General features: G+C 31.9%; 2 protein-coding genes across 8 annotated transcripts in view; one reads left to right on the top strand and one right to left on the bottom strand.

Moving 5' to 3' along the window:
- Window positions 1-7076, top strand: part of LOC114328083 (probable DNA double-strand break repair Rad50 ATPase) — a 105483-nt gene extending 98407 nt beyond the window's left edge. For all 6 annotated transcript variants that reach the window (XM_050655557.1, XM_050655556.1, XM_050655555.1 and 3 more), the window contains 2 exons: window positions 1778-1964; window positions 6854-7076. In XM_050655557.1, the coding sequence (XP_050511514.1) occupies window positions 1778-1964; window positions 6854-7006 (340 nt within the window). In that variant the 3' untranslated portion in view covers window positions 7007-7076. The remainder of the gene's footprint in view (window positions 1-1777; window positions 1965-6853) is intronic.
- A 1695-nt stretch (window positions 7077-8771) lies between these two features.
- The window catches only part of LOC114328123 (zinc finger protein 501), a 75953-nt gene continuing 57955 nt past the window's right edge, over window positions 8772-26769 (bottom strand). For both annotated transcript variants that reach the window (XM_050655561.1, XM_028276903.2), the window contains exons 6-9: window positions 20338-20495; window positions 16019-16354; window positions 11150-11329; window positions 8772-8980 (exon numbers count right to left, since the gene is read on the bottom strand). In XM_050655561.1, coding sequence (XP_050511518.1) covers window positions 8932-8980; window positions 11150-11329; window positions 16019-16354; window positions 20338-20495 — 723 coding nt within the window. In that variant the 3' untranslated portion in view covers window positions 8772-8931. The remainder of the gene's footprint in view (window positions 8981-11149; window positions 11330-16018; window positions 16355-20337; window positions 20496-26769) is intronic.

The following is a 26769-nucleotide window of genomic DNA, read 5'->3' as shown; positions in this document are numbered from 1 at the left end:
AAGGGTAAGTCCGTGATAATACACATTTATGACATTTATTCTAACATGAAATTTTAGTTAAATCTGACAGCTGTCACATTTTATTTTCAATTTGGAATAAAAACAAATCAAATGTGTTTCTTGCATTTATAAAATGGTATTTTCTTTGATTTTTATAGTCTTATAAATTATACAGATTATATTTGTAATATTATTATCTAATTTAAAAAAAATTATTTTTTTATTATGGCGCCATCTATCGACAACTAGAATAACTAGAATAACTGTTATAAAAATGTCACCGACGAAATGTAATCACCGACGTGCCTTTTTTTCTGTCACATACAATTTAATGCGTTAGAAAGAAATCGAAAAACTGTGCCGCACTGAAAGATGATCATGAGAAATACTGTACATGCTATTTTGATATGTTTAGTGTTTGTTTGATAGAAACATATTTGTTAAGGGAAGGGAAGCAGAACTATTCAGATGTTTCAAACTTAATTGTAATAAATCAATGTATATATAAAAGTATATATTTAGGTTAGCAAAATAATTATATGTATTTAGTTTACATGACATGTAGGTACAAAATATTGTTAAAATAATTTTTATACGTAAGTGAATTATTATAATCAACTATTCTAAATGCAAAATAAGCCACAATTTAACTAAAAAAAATATTTTATTAACGTTTAGACGTCCAAATCGGATGCCATTGTCAAAATACAAAAATTAGTCAGATTAAATAAATTATTAGAAAAAATTTTTTACCAAGCAACAACATTTTTGTTTAATTTAATAATATTTTATATTTTGACAACGACATCCGGTTTAGAAGTAGAAACGTTAATAAAATCAATTTTTTAGTTAAATTGTGGCTTAGTTCTCATTTAGAATAGTTGATTACAAAAATGCCACAAGGATAATAGCTTCAGAACAAGTTAATTATTATTGTGAAAGCTTTAGGTCTTCCTTTTATTTTAATCTTTTACGGTAATACTATTTCATTTATAACTAAAAAAAATATATATTAATTTATAGTCTCTTATCTTTTTCGTACTGTTTTAAAATGTTCTTAAACTCATTAAAAGAACTAAATAATTGTCCACACTCCGTAGTTAATTTAAAAACAAACACTAAACAAATAAAAAATAAGAAATCACTGACACTCAACTTTTTTATTTGCGTACACGTTAGCGTATACCTAGACACAACCTTATATTTAGGTACATTCTTCTTCTCCTTCTTTAGTTTATTGGCCTCCACCTACTTGGGTATTTGGCAAGGTCATCGTCGTGGAATAAGTCAAAAATATTTATATTCTAATGACATTTATCGTATATCATTGTAATAATATATACCAGTTTGTTAAAATTGTAGTTTTATACTGTTTTAAAATAAAACCATTTTGTAAAAGTACAAATTTTCTATGAATAGGTCTAACGATCAAAAACACTTGTAACGTCACATAAATGTATTTTCTACTGACGTTTATAACGTCTAATTTAAAATTCTGTTTACTTTATTGGAAAAATGTAAATGTAAAACCAAGTGACGTCACGATGCGTTTTGGGCCACCTGTTTTAATTTGAATTTTTAATCGTCTTTAGGGGCCAAACGAAAGACAAACAAAACTTTTTTATCTTTGATACATGTTTTAAATTATGTTCTGTTGTGATTTATAACATTTTTTTCGAATTTAAAAATTTATGCAAGTTCCCTATTATACTTAACCGATAATTTACAATGTCCAAAGTTCGCATATAAGTTTTTTAAATTGTTTTGTATATTACAGTGGTCCTTCATGTCCGTTCGTGCAAAGTCCATTCACGAGAAATATCAGTAATCTTCGAAATCGCCAAGAACATTGTCAGTCTCCATGGAGTTTGGGTTCCCAAGGAACATCTTCAGTACACGATGGAAGTCCCTGCAGAAGTCCGTGTATAAACGAAGGTTCTGATTGGTATGCCACAAATTTTAGAGTAAGTTTTTGGAAATTTAAGTATGTGTAAAGAATTATCACTTATAAACTATAAGCATTGATTAATAAGTACAGGGGAGGAATATTTATAATCAATGCTATAAGATATTTTGTTGAATTGTACGAATTGCTTCAATCACAAAAATTTACTATTATTTTCGTTTGAACATGTATATACCCTCAGTTGTTGGACTTGTTGGTTGTTTCTGTGGACTATTTTTAGCGTTATCAACTTATGTTTACTTCTTCTTGTGCCGTCTTCTAACGAAGGTTGGCGATCACTTCTTTTAACGCCTCCCTATCTTTTGCAACTTATATACAACGAATATCTGTTCAACATAAAGGTTAGTCCAATCTCCGATATTGCTCAACCAAGATTTCTTCTTTCTTCCCAAGCTTTTTTTCCCTCTACTCTTCCTTGCATGATGACGTGTAGCAGAGAATATGTATCGTTTCGAAGTATGTGGCCCAGATACGATGTTTTTCTTATTTTAATTGTATTCATAAGTTTTCTGTCATGTCCAATTCGTCTTAACGCTTCTTCTTTTGAGACTTTTGCAGTCCGAGGAATTTTCAGAATACGCCTATATAGCCACATTTCGAATACCTCCCATTTTGTTCGGATTGGGCTTTCGGAGTCCACCTTTCTACCCTATATATAAATATAGCAGTTGCGACCAAACATATTATTCGACCAACCTCAATCTGATAACCAGACTCAGTTTCTTATTTGTAAATATTGACTTATATTTCGAGGGTTGAGAACGATAGGGTTCCAAGCGAAGTTTTGTACAAAATCGGTTTTTTTAAAGAATTCTATTTAATAAAGAATTCTTCATCGAATGATAGTTGAAAAACGTTGAATTGTTTCTAGATGGCGGTGTAATCAATGATGAAATAAGGTTTCAAGTACGTCAAATACTTTCAGGTTCGGGCAATAATGTTCCAAGCGACAAGTACTTACTAGAAAAATTAAGAGTGTGTGTACTTTGTACCTACTTAAGGAGTTATACAGTGGAACCCCGATAAGTCGGCCCCCGATAACCCGGAACTCCGGCTAACCCGGACTGATTGTTATCAGACAAACATTTCAACAATAAAAATGTATTGCTGTTACAAAATCTCGTGACTCTAATTCATTCATTTGGTGACGTCAATATACGAACGAAACGATTGAATCCGACATTACTGAAAATATCAGGGTGCAGATGGGGCCCTGTCGCGCAATTCGCAGCAAATAAAATAGTCGTATGTTGTTTGCTTCATTTTATTTCGGTTATACATACGCATTTTCAAGGTTCACAAGGTTTTGTACTAACATGTAATATAATATTTGAGAGATAATGGAACCGGATTGAACTACATTTACCATAGTAAAAATGACTCATGGCACACCACATTCATTGTAGTGTTATCGAAAACAGGCACCTGTATTATCCTTTATTTATTTGAAACTTTCTTAGCATTGTTTAGAAAAGACTATTAAAATTCTTTTTTTAACAATGGTCTTAGTTATCATTGTTATTAAATAACATAACATCAGAGACGGTATTGTGTGTAGTAAAGTCGTATTGTTCGCTTCGGTTTTGTAATCGTTCGTAAATTTATTCAGATTTTGTGTTTGCGTGTCTTTTGTCTATAAGGGCAACAAAACGTAAAAATGTTGTAGTGACAATGGAAAAGAAACTAGAAGCATTAAGTAGAATTGATAAAGGTGAATCTTGCAGCATTAAATTATGGTGTCGGTACATCTACAGTATCGGATTGGAAGAAAAATAGAACTAAAATCGAAGAATTTTTTTTCAAAATGATAACAAAAGACAGTTTGGACAATCGGTGCAAAGCTAATAAAGCTAAGAATAAGACATTTGACGACGCTTTGTATGTGTGGTTTTGTGTGGAATGCGAACGTGGTTTACCACTGTCTGCGTGACAATTATAACGGAGTTTATCTGTAAGCATACCATATTTTATTAATTTTTACCATTTTCTCCGGCTAACCCGGATTTTCGATAACCCGGATCGGCCGCGGTCCCAATTAATCCGAGTTAACGGGGTTCCACTGTACTTCCATTATATAATTTCAACGAAACAAATATACTTTCAGTGGCGTACCCAGGGGGTTTTGTCCCCCTCAGCGTTTATAAAAAATATTTAAAGAGTAGTAGGAAAATGTAACTTGTCTTTCACAAACAATACAAAAAAATTTCGGCCAACCCCCCACCCAAAGGAAAATTCTACTAGGTGCGCCACTGTAACAGTATATCTGTATTTTATTTAAATATCAAACTAATTTTAATACTTACTACTTTCTAAAAAAATTTATTAAAACAAAAATAAAAAAAAGAATCTGTCTGTACTTTGTAAACACATAAGAAGTTATACTTCTTATATATGATTGTAACGAAATAAATATACTTTTAGCAGTTTATTTGTATTTTGTTTAAATATTAAAGTAATTTCTATACTTACTACTTTCCAAAAATTTTTATTAAAACAATAACAAAAACCGACAAAATGAAAAATAAAACAAAATGAAAAAAAAATTCAACAAATTGAATTTGCCTATAAGTAGATGCCAAACCAGGATCAGGAATATAGAGGGCATTAATTTCTAAATACAAAAAGAGATAAATTTAATTAGGTTTTTCCATAATGTATAAGTATTTTTTGAAGTTATACTTCTTTAGGCATGAGGGTGAATTTTTACATTCCCTGGCGCATGCGCACACCGACAGTATGGTATTAGTCGCCACATCTTTATGTAGCGCAAATAAGGTGTGCGTGAAAAGAATATATTATTAGTGTTTTTAGTAAATATATTTATTATAATTTTTGTGTCTTTGGATTTGTCTTCCTCGGGAATAAGATATTTTATAATAATAGTAAGTATATTTAACCTTTCAGTGCTAACGTGAAATATTTTGACATAAGTGCTAACGTCCGTCTCTGGGACCGTATGTTTATACATGCCCTAGTACTGTAAATTTTACAAATTTTCAAAATTGAATTACTTCAAGGGTCTAATTAAATACTTTTTTATTTAAAATAAATGCAGTTTTATTTAAAAATTATATTTATAAACAATTATTTTGACAAAAATAATTCCTTAACAAAAACAAGCAACTATTCTAAAAAGGGAGAAAAAAACTCTAAAATCTTAATAGAAACAAAAAATTTGCTGAGTTATTTTTAAACTAAAGATGAAATTATCCACTTATAATAACCACACTTAAGCAATTCTAATAATACGAAGTAATTTTAAACTTAAAAAAAGTCAATCTTTTTCTGAACATTCCACACATATACCCTTTATGTGTTCTAAGAACATAAATTTATTACACTAGTAACAACTGTACTTTGTTTTTCGACTTTTCGTAGTTCATTTCTATTTCTAAAAAGTAAAAAAATAATATTTTATTCACTAAAAATACAACGCTAAAAGTTACAATTCTTACCTTTAGTACAGCCGCAAAAGCTAACATTCGTCTCTGAGACCGAAATCTTGTGTAACGAACGAACTATGTATCTACGTTCAACAATATTTAAATACTAACAACGGTTAGGTAAAATATGAAGCTATTGAATGACCTAGCCCGAATATCGGAATAGATCGTTAATTATAGGTATGAATAGGTTAGCTCCGTCTATGAGACCATGCGTTAGCACTGAAAGGTTAAAGTATTTTTGTATACATCACTTGGTCTATTAAGTTTGTCAGTATGTATGAGAAATCTTGTAACCTGTCATAGCAAAGGGAATATAGCTCAGTGGTAGAGCGTGTGACCGGAGATCGAGAGGTCCCGGGTTCAAATCCGTGTGTTTTCTATTTTTTTTTATTTTTGGTATTGTTTTAATAAAAATTTTTGGAAAGTAGTAAGTAAAAATTAGTTTAATCTTTAAATAAAATACAAATAACCTGTTGAAAGTATATTTATTTCGTTGAAATCATATAATAGAAGTATAACTTCTTTTTGTATGATTTTCTATTTAAAAATAAATATTCGTTTTATTTTGAAATTTATACCTTAATTTCACCAATTACGCTAACAATGTTTGGAAAATTTAAAATTTTTTGTGAAATGTTTATCTTATAATTCCATGAGGTTCCAAGTACAAGGCTTATAGTGCAATAAGGTTCCAAGTACACTGCAGACGTCAATAAATATGTTACAAAATTGCACATTAGAATCTTACTTATGGCATTATCTAACGTGAGGCGTTATCACAATTTACCACACTGTAGTATAAAATAATTTTAAGATTTACAGTCCTTCAAATAACGATATTAGGATAGTTTAAAATTGGAAATTTGTCTCCTGAAAAATTTACGAAATGGCGCTTGGAACCTTATTGTTCTCAGCCCTCGATTTTATAAATCTTTTTCGAGCTATTTTTATTCTGACCTTTATCTCCTCATCTTGATCTAACTATGAGTTTATGATTGCTTCGAGGTATTTATACTTATCGGCCCTCTCTAACGGTTTACCCTACAATGTGAGATGTACGTTGACAACAGGGGTTTTCGAGATCACCGTGTATTTGGTTTTATCTATCGTTTTACTTTCTCTGTTAATGATTACTGGAAGATTTTGTAATTCGTCTATATTCTCTGCCATGATTGAGATATCATCTGCAAATCTTATGTTATTAATGATGTTCCCTCAAATCCGTACACCTTCAGTTCTTTCCCATAGTGACTCCTGAAAGATTAGTTGGGAGTACACATTAAAGAATTGTGGCGATAGCACGCATCCCTGTCCATAGTGACTCCTGAAAGATTAGTTGGGAGTACACATTAAAGAATTGTGGCGATAGCACGCATCCCTGTCCCACCATGTTTATTACTGATGTAAATATCCGATTAAATGTCAGTTTGTTTATTTTTAGAATGATTCTGAAGACGATGAAGTTGAAGAAGACGACGATGATTGGGTAACGAAAGTAGAAAATTTAGCTGCTCAGGTGAGAAAAACGAATAAAATGTGGAGGCACAAAATGGAAAAGGCTGACTTAACTGTAACCAAAGATACCAAAAAATGAATATTTATTCAGTATGAAGTTATATTATTTATAAACGTCTTTTTTAAATAAATACTTAATTTATTTCTAAGCCAACTTTGTTTGAACTCCTGATCTGAACCATTTATGTCAAGGATTATAATATACAGTTATGAGTGCACAAAGAACCGGCAAAATAACGCGAAAAACGGAAAACATAATGCGTTGTGAAATATCAAAAGAGATGAAACTAGAAGAGGTGGGAAATTATCAATAGAAACCATATAAATTTACATTATATTGATATGTTCCCACTGGCCATTTTCAAGGCTTCATAACTCGATTAAAAATTATTATTATGAAATTCAAAAAGTGACAAAATCAAGATTCAAATATCTTCTTCAACGTCTTGAAGAGATTTTTGGCATTATTTTATTACAAAGCTGTTACTTTTAGTTATTAACAATTAGCGCTATAGTCCAACTGTATCGTCACCCCCGTTAGCGGAACTATTTCGATTAGATTTTTTTTGCAGAAACTTACTCAAAAAGAGGTCCTTATAACATATCCACAGGGTGCTGGCCGGTGCCGTGGTCTAAAAATTGTTTAAACAATTTTTCGGCCACCGGCCGGCACTCTGTGGATATGTTATAAGGACCTATTTTTGAGTAAGTTTGTGCAAAAAATCTAATCGAAATAGTTCCGCTAACGAGGGCGACGATACAGTTAGACTATACCGATAATTGTTAATAACTAAAAATAATAGCTTTGTAATAAAATAATGACAAAAATCTCTTCAGGACGCTGAAGAAGGTATTTCAATCTTGATTTTGTAACTTTTTGAATTTCATAATAATCATTTTTAATCGAGTTATGAAGCCTTGAAATGGCCATTTTCGCATTTTTCAAGTTTTTAATCGCATATAACTTGACCACAATCAATTTTAGAGAAACATTACAAGATACCTTTTTTGCTCAGAATGACCCAAGTTATCTAAAAAAAATTGTTGGAAATAAAAAAATTATTTTTGTGAATGTTTAAAAAAATTGTTTAAAAAATTTTTCGACCACGGCACCGCCCGGCACCCTGTGGATATGTTATAAGGACCTCTTTTTGAGTAAGTTTGTGCCAAAAAATCTAATCGAAATAGTTCCGTTAACGGGGGCGACGATACAGTTGGACTATAGCGCTATAACAGCTTTGTAATAAATTAGTGACAAAAATCTCTTCAGAACGCTGAAGAAAGTATTTGAATCTTGATTTTGTCACTTTTTGAATTTCATAATAATCATTTTTGATCGAGTTATGAAGCCTTGAAAATGGCTATTTTCGCATTTTTCAAATTTTTAATCGCGTATAACTCGACAACAGTCAATTTTAGAGAAAAATGACACGAGACCTTTATCTAAAAAAAAATTGTTGGAAATAAAAAAATTATTTGTGTGAATTTGTTTAAAAAAAATTGTTTAAAAAATTTTTCGACCACGGCACCGCCCGGCACCCTGTGGATATGTTATAAGGACATCTTTTTGAGTAAGTTTGTGCAAAAAAATCGAACTGCCCGGTCTACCACCACTTTTTTGGAGTCGCAATTAATTTCGATAAGTCGCTATTTTATGAAATAATTTTGTTAGTTCAACTAAAATCCACAAGGCTCGCACAGTCGCATTTCAACGTCGCCATATTGATTGCGACTTGTTTTGAGTCGAAATTTGAATTAGAATCAGGGCCCTGATGAACGTTAACTTCAAGTAATCATTTACGTAAAGATCCGTAAGGTTTAGCTACAATAAAACTCCAAATGAATTTCTCTTATTGACTTCAGACTTTTATGAACACAATTACATGCCTAATGGTAGTATATAACTCATAAAACTGAAAATAAAACAATTAACATTTTCTTCTGTTACTTCTTTATACAACCATACACTTTTGTGGCACACGACTTCGGCTTCTATAGCTATATTTATATATTTGTTATTGCTTGCACCTGAATGGTTTGATTGTCCACAGTGCTGAAAAATAAAAAGAAATCGTTAATCATATCAGTAAAAAATTGAGGTACAGATTATCCCAAACCCTTCTTTCAGTGCGTCATAGTTTGTCGAATTAGCTCTAACGCATTAAGCTCGAAGTGACGCTCGTCTTACTAAAGCTGAAGAGGAATTATAGGCCATTCCACGAATATACGACTATTTTGGATTATCTCGACAATGAATATTTTAGTGTACAACGTGAGCGGCCGTAGCGCAATGGCATAATCGCTGGCCTCATACTCCAGTGCACGTGGGTTCGAGCCCTGCCAAAGACAAACAATTTTTCATTTCTAAAAATGATACGAGCCGTCTCACCGTGCCTCGGAGAGCACGTTAAGCCGTCGGTCCCCCTGGGCTAGTGTACATTGACACTAGTTGCTTGAAACAGGATTAAAGATGTAAATGGCGCCGGAACAATCCGAAAGGATCTCCCCGGCAAAAACGCTATAAGATATTATTATTATTATTAGTGTGCAACATAAGAAGTACGAAAGTAAATGGCTCAAATAATTATTCCAATAAATAAATGTAATTTGCAATTTACTTTCGTTCTTCATATTTTGCACAGTAAAATATTCGTTGTCGAGATAATCCAAAACAGTCGTATATTCGTGGAATAGGGTATACTGAAAAACAACAACTACACTGGGGTGCAAAATTAACCGGACACCTTAAAAATGGTCATTTTTGATGTCTCGAATGTTCTAAACCTGATGTCCGATTTAAGTGATTTTTTAATATGTTATAACCTTATTATTTAACAATATCACTGTAATAATGTTGCTAAACAGGTAAATTTTCATTGTATACCGGGTGTACCAATGAAACTGTGTTTTTTTCACATCACCCTGTGGAATATTCTAGCATTTATAAAATACTCAAATTAAAACCCAGCTATAGCCTCATGTTTTCTCAACATTCTGTTTTTTGATTCATTCGCTTATGTTGGACTGTAAAAAGTTAGGTACTTTAACAATTATCCATGTTTTTCATCAATACAGGATGCTTTTAAATAAGTATGGCAAACTTCAAGGGGTAATTCTACATGAAAAAATAATGACACTTTGCTTTATAAACCTATGTCTGCAAATGCTTCGTTTCTGAGATAGAGAGTGTTAAAATTTTGCTTACAAACTGACGATTTATTTATTGCTTTAAAACCGGTTGAGATAATATGCTAATGAAATTTGGTGGGTTTTAAGACGTAGTTATTGTACATTTTTTCACGTACAAATAAGAATTTAATATTCACGTGAAAAAATGTACAGTAACTACGTCTTAAAACCCAGCAAATTGCATATGTGCATATCTCAACCGGTTTTAAAGCAATAAATAAATCGTCAGTTTGTGAGAAAAATTTCAACACCCTCCTATCTCGGAAACGAGGCATTTGCGGCAGTTTATAAAGCAAACTGTCATTATTTTTTCATGAAGAATTACCCCTCAAAGTTTGCCATACTTATTTAAAAACACCCTGTATTGATGAAAAACATGGCTAGTTGTTAAAGTACCTAACATTTTTATTATCCAATATAAGCAAATGAATCAAAAAACAAAATGTTGAGAAAACATGAGGCTATAGCTTGATTTTAATTTCAGTATTTTATAAATGCTAGAATATTCCACAGGGTGATGCGAACTTTGAGGAAAAAACACAGTTGGATTGATACACCCGGTATACAATGAAAATTTAACTGTTTAGCAACAATACTATTACAATGATATTGTTAAAGAATAAGGCTATAATATATTAAAAAAATCACTTAAATCGGACAGCAGGTTCAGGAAATTTGAGACATCAAAAATGACCCATTTTTAAGGTGTCCAGTTAATTTTGCACCCCAGTGTATAATAGCCACTGTAATGAAGTTCTGTAAGAATCGAAGAAGATCCAAAAAGTAATCATAAGCAGTGTAGCGAGGAAAATGTTTTATCTATCTGTAGAAACAAGGTCTCGACATAAAAGAATCTGTCTGAGTTCAGACAGCTACAAACCTAGATGTAGGCTACAGATAGAAAATATTTCAGGTCAAAATATGGAAAGTTCGACAAGGCTAAATGACTTATTTCTCTATAATCTAGGGTAACTGGATGTATAATCTGGAGATGAAAGAATAAATAAAAAAATAAGGTAATGTCGATACTTACATTAATTCTGGCAGAGTTACATGGACTGTTTCCACTTTAAGTTCTGCTTTTTTATGTGATGCTAGATGCTGCTGCAAAGAACTACTCTGCGAATATCTTTTATTGCAAATTTTACAAGTGAACGGTTTATCTCCAGTATGGGACCTCATGTGCACCTTTAAACTACTGGAAGTTGCGAACCTGTAAAGAATTTACATGTAATATTTATACAGGGTGTACCAAAAGAAGAATGCCATCAAACACAACCTCCCAGCCATACCTCGTAGAGCGGGAAGGAGGGCAATTTCGAAATGTTAAATAGGGATCCCCTCTTTTCATTGCAGATTTGGGATTCCTCATAAAAAAAAAGTAACTTTTATAACGAACATTTTTTCTCATTGTTGCTAGATGGCGCTATAATCGGAAAAACGATTTATGACATATTATTGGGACTGTGCAAGTTCGGAAAAGCGACACCTGGTTTCAAAGCTCAGCAACTTTTTTCGCACTTTTAATTATATTGGCCAATTATATTAATCCTGGTTGCTGCAGAATTGTCAAGGCCGTAGCACAAAAAAAATTAAGAAGAAAAAGTAAGATGAGGTTATGTTATTAAAAGGTAAACAATTGTATGTAGTAAATAAAATTAGTTATTAAAATGCAGTACTGCAAGCAAAATAGAATTAATTAAATTTATTTTATATAATAATTGCATATCATATCAATATTGTGGAGCAACATATAATGTTTCTTCTTTAATGACAGTAGGTATGCAATATACGTCAGCAATTTCAATTGACAATATGAATTATTTAAGAAAGTTGCAAGGTTTCTCCTCTATTCGCGCACGGTCGTTTCTCGAATCCCCTCCAAGTACTTGCACACCGCGAATAGGTAAGTTATAGAAACCGTCTAATAACTCGAGAAATACAATTCCAAATGAAAAACCAAAAAACTCGTGTTATAATATTTTTAAAAATCTATCGAATGGTACCAAAGACAACCCGGCACTCCCACTCTTGGGTATTTAATTCCCAGCTCCGTTTGGTACCGGGAAAAAGCATATTTTCATTACGGATTAGAATTCCTCGTGGAAAAGTAAACAAGTTTAATCTGAACTTTTTTTCTATCCTTATATCGTCCCTGTCATTTCCAACTATCGAATGTGAAATAAGTGGTACTTTTCAGGAGAACAAAATAACTCTTTTTAGAGACTCCTAAATCAGCGCATTGACAAATGGGAAAATTTTTATATTTTTTGTATGTAATGTTTAATCCTTGTTAGATTGATAACTGATTTGAACTGCTCATCATTTTTTTCTTTCCAAAAAATCACATTCGTTACTTTGCTTTTTGTATTAATCAAATATTTGTTTCGGTCCGATGATTCAAAGTAGCGAATGTATAATAGCGAATAACTGTATAATCAAATAATGAAAATCAGTTAAAATGAAATCATAAACTGCCTCACAAGAATTGCTTGGAAGCGATACTGAAACAAAATTCGCACAAATTGTAAACACGTGCATTTTATTCTTCTCAGCAGTTTAGCATTTTCGACAGTTTACAGATTATAATTGAAAAACTGTTGAATAAATTACAACACAAACTAACGAATGTGACACATTCGACATTTAGCGTTGTACAAATATACCTTTAGCTATATTTACACAACACAAAAGTATCGAATATAACCATTTCCGTCAGTTTGCAGTCAACCAAATGAAAGAATGTTCAATTTCGATGGTTTAAACAGCATATTTCCCGCGCTTCTAATCAAGCTACAATAACGTGAATTTGCCACAAGATGTATCACTTATAATGCGAGGGCAAGGTATCGAATCTGAAAAACCCGATTTTTCACATTTGATAGTTGGAAATGCTAGGGACGATATATGGCGATGTAATCACAGAAAAACAGACAGATCCGAAGACTGCAAACTAATTTTTATGGTACTGAATACAGTTTCTTAAGAATGTTTTGTAGAATCTGCAATAAAAATTGGGGGTTCCTATATTACATATTTCACAGTTGTCGCCACCCCAAGAGGTAGGGTAGTGTCCATGTATGGTATCGTTCGATACATTTTTGAAAAATACTGGAACACGTGTATTTCATTTAGAAGTGTATTTCTTGAGATAGATCGTTTCCATAATTTTCCTAGAGTTTATAGAGAGTAGAACATAGGGGTTCCTATTTAATATTTTAAAATTGACCTACACCCCACCTCCAGGGGGTGGGGGCAACCAATACCTGCACACACTTACAGCACAACCAGTTTCACTTTGTATTTGAGATTTTGATGCGAACTGGTGTTGACGTTCGGTTTTTCCAAATTTTTTAAATTTTATTTTGGTAACGTCTGGCCAAGTAAAAGACCTGGTACCAAAATAAAATTCAGAAAATCTCAACATGCGCAACAGTGCGCATTCAAATCTCAAATACAAAATGAATCTGGTCGTGCTGTATATAAACTAATTACAGTTTTATAAAAAACAACTTTTTATAATACCACGTTTTTATTATTTATATAGGACATAATATAAAATAAACTATTTTGTTGAGAATTTTTTATGTAAACAAACTAGCGAGCAGTGTTGCCACAGGTCTTTGACAAAATTTCGGTAGAAATCATTTTTTGCTACTTTTGCTATCACATTGCAAAAAATGATACTTTAGGTACGAGTATTCAAAAATAAACTACATTCATCATCATATGATGATCAATAATCACCATTCATCATAAAAATAATTCACAAAGTTCAAAATCGGTATATTATGTACCTTAAGAAATGTATTTTCTCGGCTTTCTAGGTATTATAGAGCAATTTTCTTCATTTTTTTTAATCCAAAGTAACTCGAGTAGAGCCCTCTAACTCACGCAATATTAAATATCAAGGATGTTTATTAGGAATGTTGGAATATTTATTAGGAATTTATTAGGAATTATGTTATAAGGAATTAATTTATTTATAATAAAATAAAACATATTTTTTCTTGTTGTAGACTTTTTAAAAAAACTTACCTACCACACGTGTACCTATTAACGTTCAAAATACAAATATTCTCATTTGAAAGCTATATTATAATTGTTTAAAAAAGTTAAAAAATTTTGTTAAAATAAATAACAAATATAAATTATTAACATTTATAAATTACTGCAAAAATAAGGGTTTTTTGCAATTATGTATCTGTATCTCCAATTGTTTATGTATTTCAAAATGACAATATTTATTTGAAACATTTTTCTCTAAAATCTACAAGGAATGTTTTATAGACAAAAAATGATTTTTTACACTTTATAATCGTTTAAAATAAAACAATGTCGGAATTTTTAATGTTCTTTAGTTATGTCGAAATACCAGAATTTCAGTAAGTATAAATAATAAAGTTTAAAAGGTGCAAAATAAATTTCTCGTGCTTTAAGATTTTCATATAAATACTATTTTTAGTTTGGAATTATCTTCTATATGAAAATAAGCCACAATCATCAAACATTATTCACTATTCAGGGACCTAGGTATTATTCCTAAAATCATAATGTAAAAGGACAAATCATAAAATTAATATCCGTATCTGCTGAACATGCGTCACAAGCTAGTAAAAGCAATTCAAAGATTCTTGAAAATTGCCTAAACTCTATTGCCAAATCTATCCGCTAAAGAAATTTCTAATAATTTTGATTTTTCGGTAGAAGAGAATTCGGTAGATTAATTTGATTATCTCATTCATGGGAGATTCTGACCAATAGAAAGTTACAGAAATAAAAATTAAACTGATTATTTTTTAATGATTTTAACTTCCAATCGTATAGTAACATATTTGATCACGTGTTTAATTCTGTCCAATCAGATTAAAATTATACTGAGAATTATCTACTGTAGAAAATTAGCGATAGAATTTTTTTAAGTAGATTGTTTCTGTTTAATGGTAACCAGTTTCCAAGTTTTGAAAACTGTCACATTTAAGAAAATATCCATAATATACGTATTAAAAGATGATCTTACGAATATCATACGACAGTAAGAATAAATAAGAAAATAATGCTTCATTTTTACTCAAATTTGTTGTCATTGGGCAATAGCCACTCGAGCCCTGCGGCGAAATATTTTCAATTTATTCTCACTCTCTTGTGATATTATACGCGATAATTTTTGATAATTTCCCGTCGTCAAGTATATTACGTCAGATGCCCTTCGTTGCTATGAAAAAATACATTCAGTGACATTAATGACAATAAATGTTTTAAAAATTATAAAAGTGATGACTTTCAACCGTCAAATATTTATAACAACTGTGTTTAATTGTACTAATTTGTACTTACATAAATAAATTACAATAAAATTTTGGTTTTGAACAGTTTTATTCATGAAATAATCGCAACAAATTGCACTCGATCTCTAAAATTAATATAGAATTTTAGAGCTCTTGTACAATTACTACTGAAAATTAATATTTTTGATTTTTCGGTAGAAGAAAAAGAGATTTCGTTAGATCGGTAGATTTGAAAAGTATTCGGTATATCTACCGAACCATCGGTAGCTGTGGCATCACTGCTAGCGAGGCAATTTTAAATATTCTTTAACTATTACAAATGAATAGAAAATTTTACATGAAATAGAAAGTAACGTCATCTACTGAGAAGCGCCATCTTTTGAGAAAAATGAGAACTAATTTTACCATATAACATTTAAAATGGCTTAAAATTCCAAATAAAACTCAATGCATCTCAATGTAAAAGCTACTGAATATTGCATTGTCATCGAGTTCTGAGCTACTCTGAAAAATTCAGATTTCTAGCTAATTTGGAAGAACGTGTAAAATCCATTACAAGATTTTTCCCGAACAAAGTACGTGTGAAGTATATAATACCATGGTAAAATACTTACTTTTTATCACAGGCCACACAAGCATAGGGTTTCTCTCCCGTATGGGTCCTCATATGGCCAGATAACAACCCAGAACTGGTGAATCCTTTATTGCACACCACACAAACGTGTGGTTTTTCGCCAGTGTGTGACCGAGTGTGAATAATCAAAGTTTCGTGTCGACTGAATGACTTATTGCAAACCGTGCAAGTGAACGGTTTCTCTCCCGTATGGACGTGCTGGTGGATATTCAGTGTACTAGAACCGGCAAATGCTCTTCCGCAAGTACCACAGACGTACGGACGGGAGCCGGTATGGGTTCGCATATGAATTCCTACATATCCAGATTGAGTGAACCTTAAAACAAGAAAATATCCTTAAAAATCTAAACCTATATAGTTATCATTCTAAGTATATGGGGTAAGTCATATCTGTCAACTAAGATCAACTTATTTAAAGCAAAATAGGGATATTAGATCAAATATGCTTTAATAAAAACATTGCTATGGAAAAGAGTATAGAATTAAATTTGTTTTAATTTTTTCCTAATAATTTCGTTGTATATGTATAAATAATTTATACAACAAACAATTATTGTTAACATATACGTCCGAGGCATAAATATGAAAACTTATTAGTATTCTTTTTCTCATAGGCATCTTTCAGTGCGTCACAGTTTTTCGATTTCTTTCTAACGCATTAAATTGTATGTGACAGAAAAAAGGCACGTCTGTGATTACAGACATTTATAACATTTATTCTAGTTGTCGATAGATGGCGCTATAATCGAAAAACAATTATTTACGAATTCTCACAATAAAACACTGAAAAACGTTTGTTTTTTATACTTCCACAAAATTTATTACAATTATGTTATTACTACAGTTGTTTCGGCAAAGTGCCTTTCTCAAGTGATATATTTTACAATGGGTTTGCCTTTTTAAGTCTTTAATTGAAGAGGTTGAGGAGTGGGGAGCTGTTTGTCTCGAGTTGGTCATTCAGAATTATATCTGTATTTTTCAATTTATTAATTTCCATTGATTCTAAAAGTGATAGCTTAAGGCCATTATTTTGAATATGTAGAATTTGAAACTCTTCATTGAAAGAATGATTATGATCTAGAAGGTGAAGTGCGTATGTAGAGGTGTCTGTTTTTCTATTGTTGAAAGCCCTTTTGTGTTCTGCTATCCGTTTGTCAAAAGTTCTGCCAGTTTGACCGATGTAAGTTTTCGGACAGTCACCACAAGTTAGTTTGTACACACCACTCTGTAGTTGCTTTCTCTTTCGGCTTTTATTGTTTTTAATATGTTTGCTTAAGTTGTTGTTAGTTCTGAAAGCTGGTGTTATTCCTTTCTTTTTTATGTATCTGGCTATTTTTGTTGTTATTTTGCCAGTATATGTGAGAGAGCAGAAGGTACTGGGTTCTTTCTGTGGTGGTGGATACACTAATTTCAAGGCTTTCTTATGAAGTTTTTGGTTTAAAATGTTGTTAACTGTTTGTTCGTTATAGCCATTGTTTACTGCTATTTGTCTAATGATATTTAGTTCTGTCTCGAAGTTATTTATAACGAACAAACAGTTAACAACATTTTAAACCAAAAACTTCATAAGAAAGCCTTGAAATTAGTGTATCCACCACCACAGAAAGAACCCAGTACCTTCTGCTCTCTCACATATACTGGCAAAATAACAACAAAAATAGCCAGATACATAAAAAAGAAAGGAATAACACCAGCTTTCAGAACTAACAACAACTTAAGCAAACATATTAAAAACAATAAAAGCCGAAAGAGAAAGCAACTACAGAGTGGTGTGTACAAACTAACTTGTGGTGACTGTCCGAAAACTTACATCGGTCAAACTGGCAGAACTTTTGACAAACGGATAGCAGAACACAAAAGGGCTTTCAACAATAGAAAAACAGACACCTCTACATACGCACTTCACCTTCTAGATCATAATCATTCTTTCAATGAAGAGTTTCAAATTCTACATATTCAAAATAAAGGCCTTAAGCTATCACTTTTAGAATCAATGGAAATTAATAAATTGAAAAATACAGATATAATTCTGAATGACCAACTCGAGACAAACAGCTCCCCACTCCTCAACCTCTTCAATTAAAGACTTAAAAAGGCAAACCCATTGTAAAATATATCACTTGAGAAAGGCACTTTGCCGAAACAGCTGTAGTAATAACATAGTTGTAATAAATTTTGTGGAAGTATAAAAAACAAACGTTTTTCAGTGTTTTATTGTGAGATAAAATGAACTTCCATCAAGTAACGGTCGAATCCATCAATTAGTCTTATATTCGTGGAATATGGTTTAAGAGGCATCAAAACATTTCAGTGGTGGTGGTATGCACAATATTATTGTTGTCTGAAATAACGAGGTAATTATTCCGCCATTTCAGTTATCGTTCTCGTTATAGAGGGAGTCTACTGTATCTTAAAAATAAGAATATTGTGTTAAAATATGTAGAATGTTGAATAGATGACTAATCACTTATGTATTTCCCTATTTTGTAGCATTATCCTTTATACAGACAGTCAGATATGGAATGCAACGATTTTGACGCAGCACCTTTTCCTATAAAACAAGAAAGATTTAGAGAAATTATTTACGAATTATATAATATATCTACGAATATAATCTGTACAATTTATAAGACTATACAAATCAAAGAAAATACCATTTTATACATGCAATGAACACAATTAATTTGTTTTTATGCCAAGTTGCAAATAAAATGTGACAACTGTCAGATTTAACTAAAATGTCATGTTAGAATAAATGTTATAAATGTATAATATCACGGACTTACCTTTTTTTCTATCATTTGTGACGCACTGAAAAATGTTCATGAAAAGAAGCATATACAATTTATCATAGGATATGCAACGAGAGTGATTCTGGATGAAGATGATACGTTGGCTGTGACTGTAAATATCGTGAAGGGCTTAACATAAATCATATTCACGTATATCAACTCAGTCTTCTAGTCGGTAGATATTATTTTAAGATTGCCTTTTTAAATCCATCAGGTCATGTTGTTTTTGTCTTCCTCGTCTCACTCGGGTGGTTGTCAATACAATATTAAGTTCGGTAGGCGATAGAATGTCATTCTCAGCACATTCTTTTAATCTTCTTTTGGCATCACAACTCTGGATGGGTATTTGCCTATCTGGCTGTGTCTGTCCTTCCATTCAGATCTCTGTTATGCCCTTGTCCTCCATGGTCTTATCTTTGAAGGGATTTTTCAAATATATCCCTTTACCAACCATCCCTTTAGCAAAGTGCAGAGAAAAAGTATGATATGTATTGAATACTACTATATTCTTCCCTTATACCTAGTGTGACCAACTCCAATTCAGTCGAATCCGGGACAAGGCTGAAAAAAATACCGGAAATCCGGGACTTTTCAATGAAAATCGGACCATTTTTTTTTTCAGAAGACAATAATTAAAATACAGAAACGAAAAAAAGTCCACCGTTTTAGTTTTCGTAGAACTATAATACCACGATATAAAATTCATGCGTTTTGGATGTGGTAATGTGGTATTAGTATTACACTCTAGAAATTGTCCACTTTTTTTCGTCCCACCAATTCAATTTGATGTGAATTCTTAGAAGAATAACGTATTCAAAATTTCAAAAGACAATTTTACCAAAACGTTGAAAATTTGGATGGCCCGGAAGCCTTATCCGGGACGCCGGGACACGACTTCGGAATTCGGGCCATGTCCCGGATTTTTCGGGCTAGTTGGTCACACATACCGGAAAGTAGGTATATATCTTATACTTGACATACTTTTGGTTACCACTGCACATGAATGCGTGCATGTATGTGAGTAGGAGGATTGTACACCATGCGTACGTACATATGGGTATTTATGTGCATGCATAAATATATGTACTTTGATATTGGCTTGATCATTAACTTTTGATTTAAACCAGACCACTTAACTAGCTCTGGTTTTTTGTTGTTTGTAGCATTTAATTTTACTTTAACCGGGACCTGAAGATGCTGTGAATATTGTAGACAGCGAAACCGGTCGTCAGTTGTAAAATAAATTGTTTGTGAGAACGTCTCTCTTTTCTTTACTACAATAGTATGGACTCACACATGCAACCCATTCATTATATGTTAATTTAAGTTGCCATCAATCTAATTTCATAATAAATGACATTCGAGGATACCTTCATTTTTTTTGACGAAATGCCCCTGAAGATGCTCTAAGAAGCGAAGGTATACTTGGGCAAGATTAAATTAAATTCAGTGCTCGATATCTGCCTTTCACTTTAAAAAAAAATTACCTTTGATGTAATACAATTACCTTTTATTACAAATCGGGCACGAGAACGGCTTCTCCCCAGTATGGACCCTGAGATGTTTTTCTAAATTGCAAATTTGTGTAAAGCCCTTTTCACAAACTTCACACACGTACGGGCGTTCTCCCGTGTGCGATCGAACATGAATTTTCAAGCTTCTGGCCTGTAAAAAATAAAATAGTGCATTTAAAAAAGTTTAAAAATCGTAAAGTAGTGCTATGAATAATGATTTTAAAGAACTCTTAAAACTTCTGAATATTTCCAAGACTGAGCATCGCGGAAAGGCTCCAAAATCGTCCCAGAAAAGAAACAATTTTCCAGGCAACATGATGTAGTATAATATTGTAACACTCTGTATAAAGTATGTTTTAGGTTTAATTCTAAATAACCTTATAATATGTATGTATATGTTTGATTCACATTAAACCGTAGTGAACTCGGTAGACGTGTTGAGTGAGTTAACCATTATTATAATATAAAAAGACGACAACAACCCACATGATTAATTATATTATATTTATTTTACGTAGTACTGCAACATGCTTGGGGCAGGTTGATTAATTGTTATTGTTTGTATTAAAAGTTCGAAGACCAGATAAATAAAGTATACTGTTATAATATCAGATGAAGTCGTATTTATTATAATTAATTAATAAACTGGTGTCTGATCGGCCTATGGAGGAGCGGCACGGCAAGGGATAAGGGCTTGCGGCTTGGTGATACTCCTCCATAGATCCCTACCGAAGGGCGTTGACGCCTAATAACGGTGTAAGACAGTGATGAGCGCGCTAATAACAGGCAAAATAGCGCAAAAGATGGAAAACATAATAGATTGCGAAACAAAAAGAGATGAAACTAGTGGAGGTGGAAATGACCGTTATAAACGTATAAATTAACATTAAATTACATACAGGGTGGGGCATTAGTGTGACAAAGTCCAATTACTCGTTTGTTGTAAGAGATACGAAAAAAAGTTATTTAGGTAAAAGTTGGGGCACAGATAGTGTCATATTTTAAAAATATTTTCAAATATACAGGGGCGTCCGTATTGACAGGGTGACACCAACTTATGTTTTTTAAATGGAATACCCTGTATATTTTTACATTTTTGGATTCTCCTCGATGTTTCCTTTCTTAAAATATATGGTTTTGTAATATTATACGAGGTAGTTTAAAAGTTAATTACGTTTTTTTGTTAATTTCGTAGCAAAATCTACACCCTGTAGAATTGTAGTGATTTGACATCAAATTTTCTATTTGCATTTAAACGATTTTTAGTATAGTCTACTACTGTTAATCATTAATAGTATAGCGAAATGTTTAGTTTTAGTATACAGGGTGGGTCGAAACTCGGAATGAGTATTTTCTGAGTTTTCTTAAATGGAACACCCTGTATTTTAGTATTGTAATAAAATTATATTTTATGGTACTTTTTTATTTCTTAAGCATTCCCTATACCTAAGTGCTTTAATTTGTAAGTTATTCGTCATTCTTTAAGCAAACATTAATTGCAACAAAAATTACGTAAAATTTCATTAGGTAGCCGTGAAAATATCCAATCAAAAGTAATTTTTCGAAAAAAAAATACATAATAATCTAGCCTGATCCTTAATTTATTAATATTGGATGAGATATCCAAATACATTCGTAGTTAAGGTTGTTGGTGCTTAAAATATGAATCAAACATACACAATTCTGCCTAGTTGGCTATGACACAAAATTTGCTTAAACATTTGACATTACACTATTTATATAGTTCCAGTTGATTTGATACCATTACTAATATTAATTTTTCTAATGAGGAACGGATTAAAATGGCTTTGTGCTAGGAGAGTATAACAAAAATGAGCTACTTGCAATAAAAATGTATCATCAGCAATTACCTGATAGACGACAAGCAAAAAGAGAAACTTTTGAAAGGATACTAAAACGGTTTCAACAGACAAGATACTTAGATTGTAAGAACGATTTTACTAATATGCAGATCCTCAGTGACACTAAGGATTACATTTAATTGCTGTTTTCTTCACTTACAATAGTTTTTATTCGAGCAGATTTATCATAATCTAAGTGATCAGTCCGTTGAAACCGTTCTAGTATATTTTTAATCGTTTCTCTTCTTAGTTGTCTTCTATCAGGGAATTTCTGATGAAAAATTCTTATTGCTAGTAGCACATTTTGTTATATTCCACTAGCACCAAAATCTTATTAATCAGTTTCTCATAAGAAAAATGCATATTAGTAATGGTAACGAAGCAACTGGATCTATAAAAATAGTATAATATCAAATTTTTAAGGAAATTTAGTGTCATAGCCGACTAGGTAGAATATTGTATGTTTTTATTAATATTTTGCGCACCAACAACCTTAACTACGAATTTATTTGGATATTTCATCCAATAGTAATAAATTAAGGATCAGACTAGATTATGATGTATTTTCTTTTCCAAAAATTATTTTTGATTAAATATTTTCACAGCCACCTAATAAAATTTCACGTAATTTTTCTTACAATTAATGTTTGGCTTAAAGAATCACGAATAACTTACAAATTAAAGCACTTAGGTATAGGGAATGCTTAAGAAATAAAAAAGTACCATAAAATATCATTTCCTTAAAATACTTAAATACAGGGTGTTCCATTTAAGAACACTCAGAAAATACTCATTCCGAGTTTCGACCCACCCTGTATACTAAAATTAAACATTTCGCTATACTGTTCATGTTTAACAATAGTAGACTATATTAAAAATCGTTTGAACATAAAATAAAAATTTGATGTCAAATCACTAAAATTCTACAGGGTGTAGATTTTGCTACGAAATTAACAAAAAAACGTAATTATCTTTTAAACTAGCTCGTATAATATTACAAAACCATATATTTTAAGAAAGGAAACATCGAGGAGAATCCAAAAATGTAACAAAATACAGGTTGTTCCATTAAAAAAACATAAGTTTGTGTCACCCTGTCAATACGGACGACCCTGTATATTTGAAAATATTTTTAAATTATGGTACTATGTGTGCCCCAACTTTTACCTAAATAACTTTTTTTCGTATCTCTTACGAGAAACGAGTAATTGGACTTTGTCACACTAATGCCCCACCCTGTAGTTTCCCATCTTTAGACGTCTGTGACAGGAGTATTTTATAAAATTCTACTGTCAAAATGACAGTTGTCATACTCCTCTGATACGTCTAAAGGCGAGAAACTATGTAATGTAATGTTAATTTATACGTTTATAACGATAATTTCCATCTCCACTAGTTTCATCTCTTTTTGTTTCGCAATGTATTATGTTTTCCATCTTTTGCGCTATTTTGCCGGTTATTAGCGCGCTCATCACTGTATATATAATTAAATAAGGACATAAGGAGCTATTTGAGTACCAACCCTTCAGTTCTTTGTGACAATGGTATTTCTAGGATAGTTGTCACGTGTAGTATAAAATCCAAAATGGATCTGCGACTAAAATTAGAATACCCCAATGGATTGGTCCACACACTTACTTGTTCCTGTTTTTTGCGTTCTTAACGCCTTCCGGTAGACTGTAGACCAGAGGTTCTCAATCTGTGGTACATGTTACCACTGGTGGTACATATCATTATTGGCGGTGGTACACAAAACACAGAAAAAATTAAAATAGTAGTACATACTTAGTAAGTATTGATAATGCAATTTAAAAATATAGGTAGTACCAAAAATAATAAAAATAACTGTAGGTGGTACATCACTCAAAAAGGTTGAGAACTGCTGCTGTAGACCATATCCCTCACCATACTACTTATCCATTGGTCGACTAGAGTTATTCGCGAATTTCAATTCAAAGCTGACGATCAACTTTAGATTTTATACCGCTGCTGACGATTTTCGAAATTTTTCTCTGCCTGGCATGTAGCTGGAACCATCAATCTAGCAAACTATTCACTTCGTAGTAATTCTGCCAATTTGCTGACCCTTTCAGCTGTATAACATATTTCTAGTAAATCCTATTAATGAATCCATGATCAACTCCTCCTATACAACACACTGTTCCTGTCCACACTTAAATATGTACTTGAGCTGGCTGTATTATAAAATAGGACATTCTGTATAACATGTTTAAAATTCATTCAAAGTCATTACTCGATGTAGTATCTGTTCTTGGATTCAATAACCGCGAGTAACATTGGATTGTCATGTTTGTTATTATTTAAAGGTGTTTATAAACATTAACTCGGGCGAGGAAGATATTATGATTATTGTTGTATTTAGCAAGTATTCACGGTTATGATAGGTCGCGTCTTTATTGTAAATAACTTATGGTTGAATCACCGAAAGTTCGATTTAAATATAATGTTATCGAATAAACTGAGTTTTAATTAATTGGGACCAGAAGGCATTAACATCACACTTATTTATGACATGACGAATCCTGCAGACTAGGAAGGTCTTCTGAAAGGAGCAAAGATGGTGGCGCCAGCTTAAATGGAGACGGCGGAAATGGACCAGGGCCCAGGAACCGAACAAGAAACCCAGTGAAAAGGACACAAGTGTTAAAATGTAAGTAAGAAATTTAGTCTATCTTTATTAAAAATGCTTCCCTCGTTTTTTTTTATATTATTATTGAACATTGAATATTTAAACATTGGAACTCGATAGCAAGAGTTTTATTGAATTATGAATTTTTACTGAATTTATTTGAAAACTTTCTATTCGACTTCGATTTTTTGGTATGGTTATTTTTGAATTTTTTTAAGAATATCTATCGAATTTTAAAATATTAACTGATTTTGAATATTTTTATCTAACCTATATATTGATGTGATCTTGATTATTGATATGAGATAATATTCTTATATGTCATTTACTTTAATCAATGCATTAATCATAATCTAATTAATTTACCAGATCACATATCAATATGTTTTCAATCTCAGGGCGAATTATAAAATTAATTACTTACTCTCGTGGCTTCTAAGTATTTCTCAATGGTTCCTAATCGGGATAGGAAAGAAAAGAGTAAAATAATACACACATATGGGTTACAATTATAATCAAAATATTGTTTATTTTATTTAAATGGCAATCACTGCTTAATATTTGCTAGATCTTATTATTCTTAAACATAACATTTACAAATGGGAATCTTATTTCCTTTTGGTTTCCAATTGAAAGTTTTTATTAACATTTAACTATTAGGATTTATTAGCAACAATTCTATTTAAGTTTGATGAAGCTTTTCTGATATTATTTATTATGTTCTTCAATTTATAATGTGGTATTTAATACGAAAAACCCATACATTCATGTCCAAACAAATGAGACTGACCTTTTTCTGGTGAACTGAGAATGTCTTCACACAAGACCCGTTTCCTGCTATCCTTGGCTGCGATCAAAACCTCGTCCTGGCTTTCAGTAATGTTCTCCTTTGAAAACTAGCTCGTATAGCTCTCGTTCCTGCTTCTGTCGTGATGCTGTATTCTACCTTTTTCGAAACTGCAATCAGCTACCGGGACACTCTTGGCTCAAGGAGGTTCTTTTACTCTCAACCTGGCCTACCTCTCGTTCCAAGATAGATACTCCACACTCACGGAACTACACCGGCTTTCTCACTCTCCGTACACTACCGTCTACTACTGGACTTCACTTCTCGACAGCTCAAAACATTCTGATCTCTATTTGTCATTCATTCCCCTACTTTCTAAATATCCCTTCCAGATTCACAAATCAACCTTCCACCACCAACTCTCATTCGCAGTCTTCCTCAAAACCAATTTTTAATCTTTCTAAATATGCTTAATGGTTTTCAAAAAAGAAATAGTTAATTCCCATTCTAAAATTACTTTCTACTATTTACAAAATTTAATGACCTATTCTCTATTTCCACTAAGTCTTATTTAGCATCGGCTAATGATCGAACCTTCCGCGAACAACGATAATGACCTATTATCGATTTCACTTGAGTTTTATTTAGCATAGGCTAATGATCGAACCTTCCGCGAACAACGATAATGACCTAATATCGATTTCACTTGAGTTTTATTTAGCATAGGCTAATGATCGAACCTTCCGCGAACAACGATAATGGTACGCGCCATTCACTTTGTTTATTCTAAGCGCATTGTCCCGAGTTTCGTTTAATCACTTCTTAAAATTAAATATAACAATTTGTTGTATACAGGTTGTTCTAAATTTATATGCCCGTGGTTGAGAAAATTGAAAATATTTTATATTAAATTGAATTCTGTTTATAATTATCAAAATTTAATTTTCATATCAAATAGAAATATAACAATATATATGTATATATATATGCTGTTATTGAATTTTTGTCGAATATGTATACTATTATTGAATTTTTATTAGCCAGTTGTTTTTATTATTGATCCTTTAGATACATTTTCATCGATTTTGTGTTAAATTTTGTATGATATGAACCTGAATTAATAATT

This window comes from Diabrotica virgifera, chromosome 7 (genome assembly GCF_917563875.1).
Source record: "Diabrotica virgifera virgifera chromosome 7, PGI_DIABVI_V3a".
Classification (NCBI taxonomy): domain Eukaryota; kingdom Metazoa; phylum Arthropoda; class Insecta; order Coleoptera; family Chrysomelidae; genus Diabrotica; species Diabrotica virgifera.
Note: the sequence above shows the minus strand (reverse complement) of the source record. Positions and strands in the feature narration are given on the sequence as shown.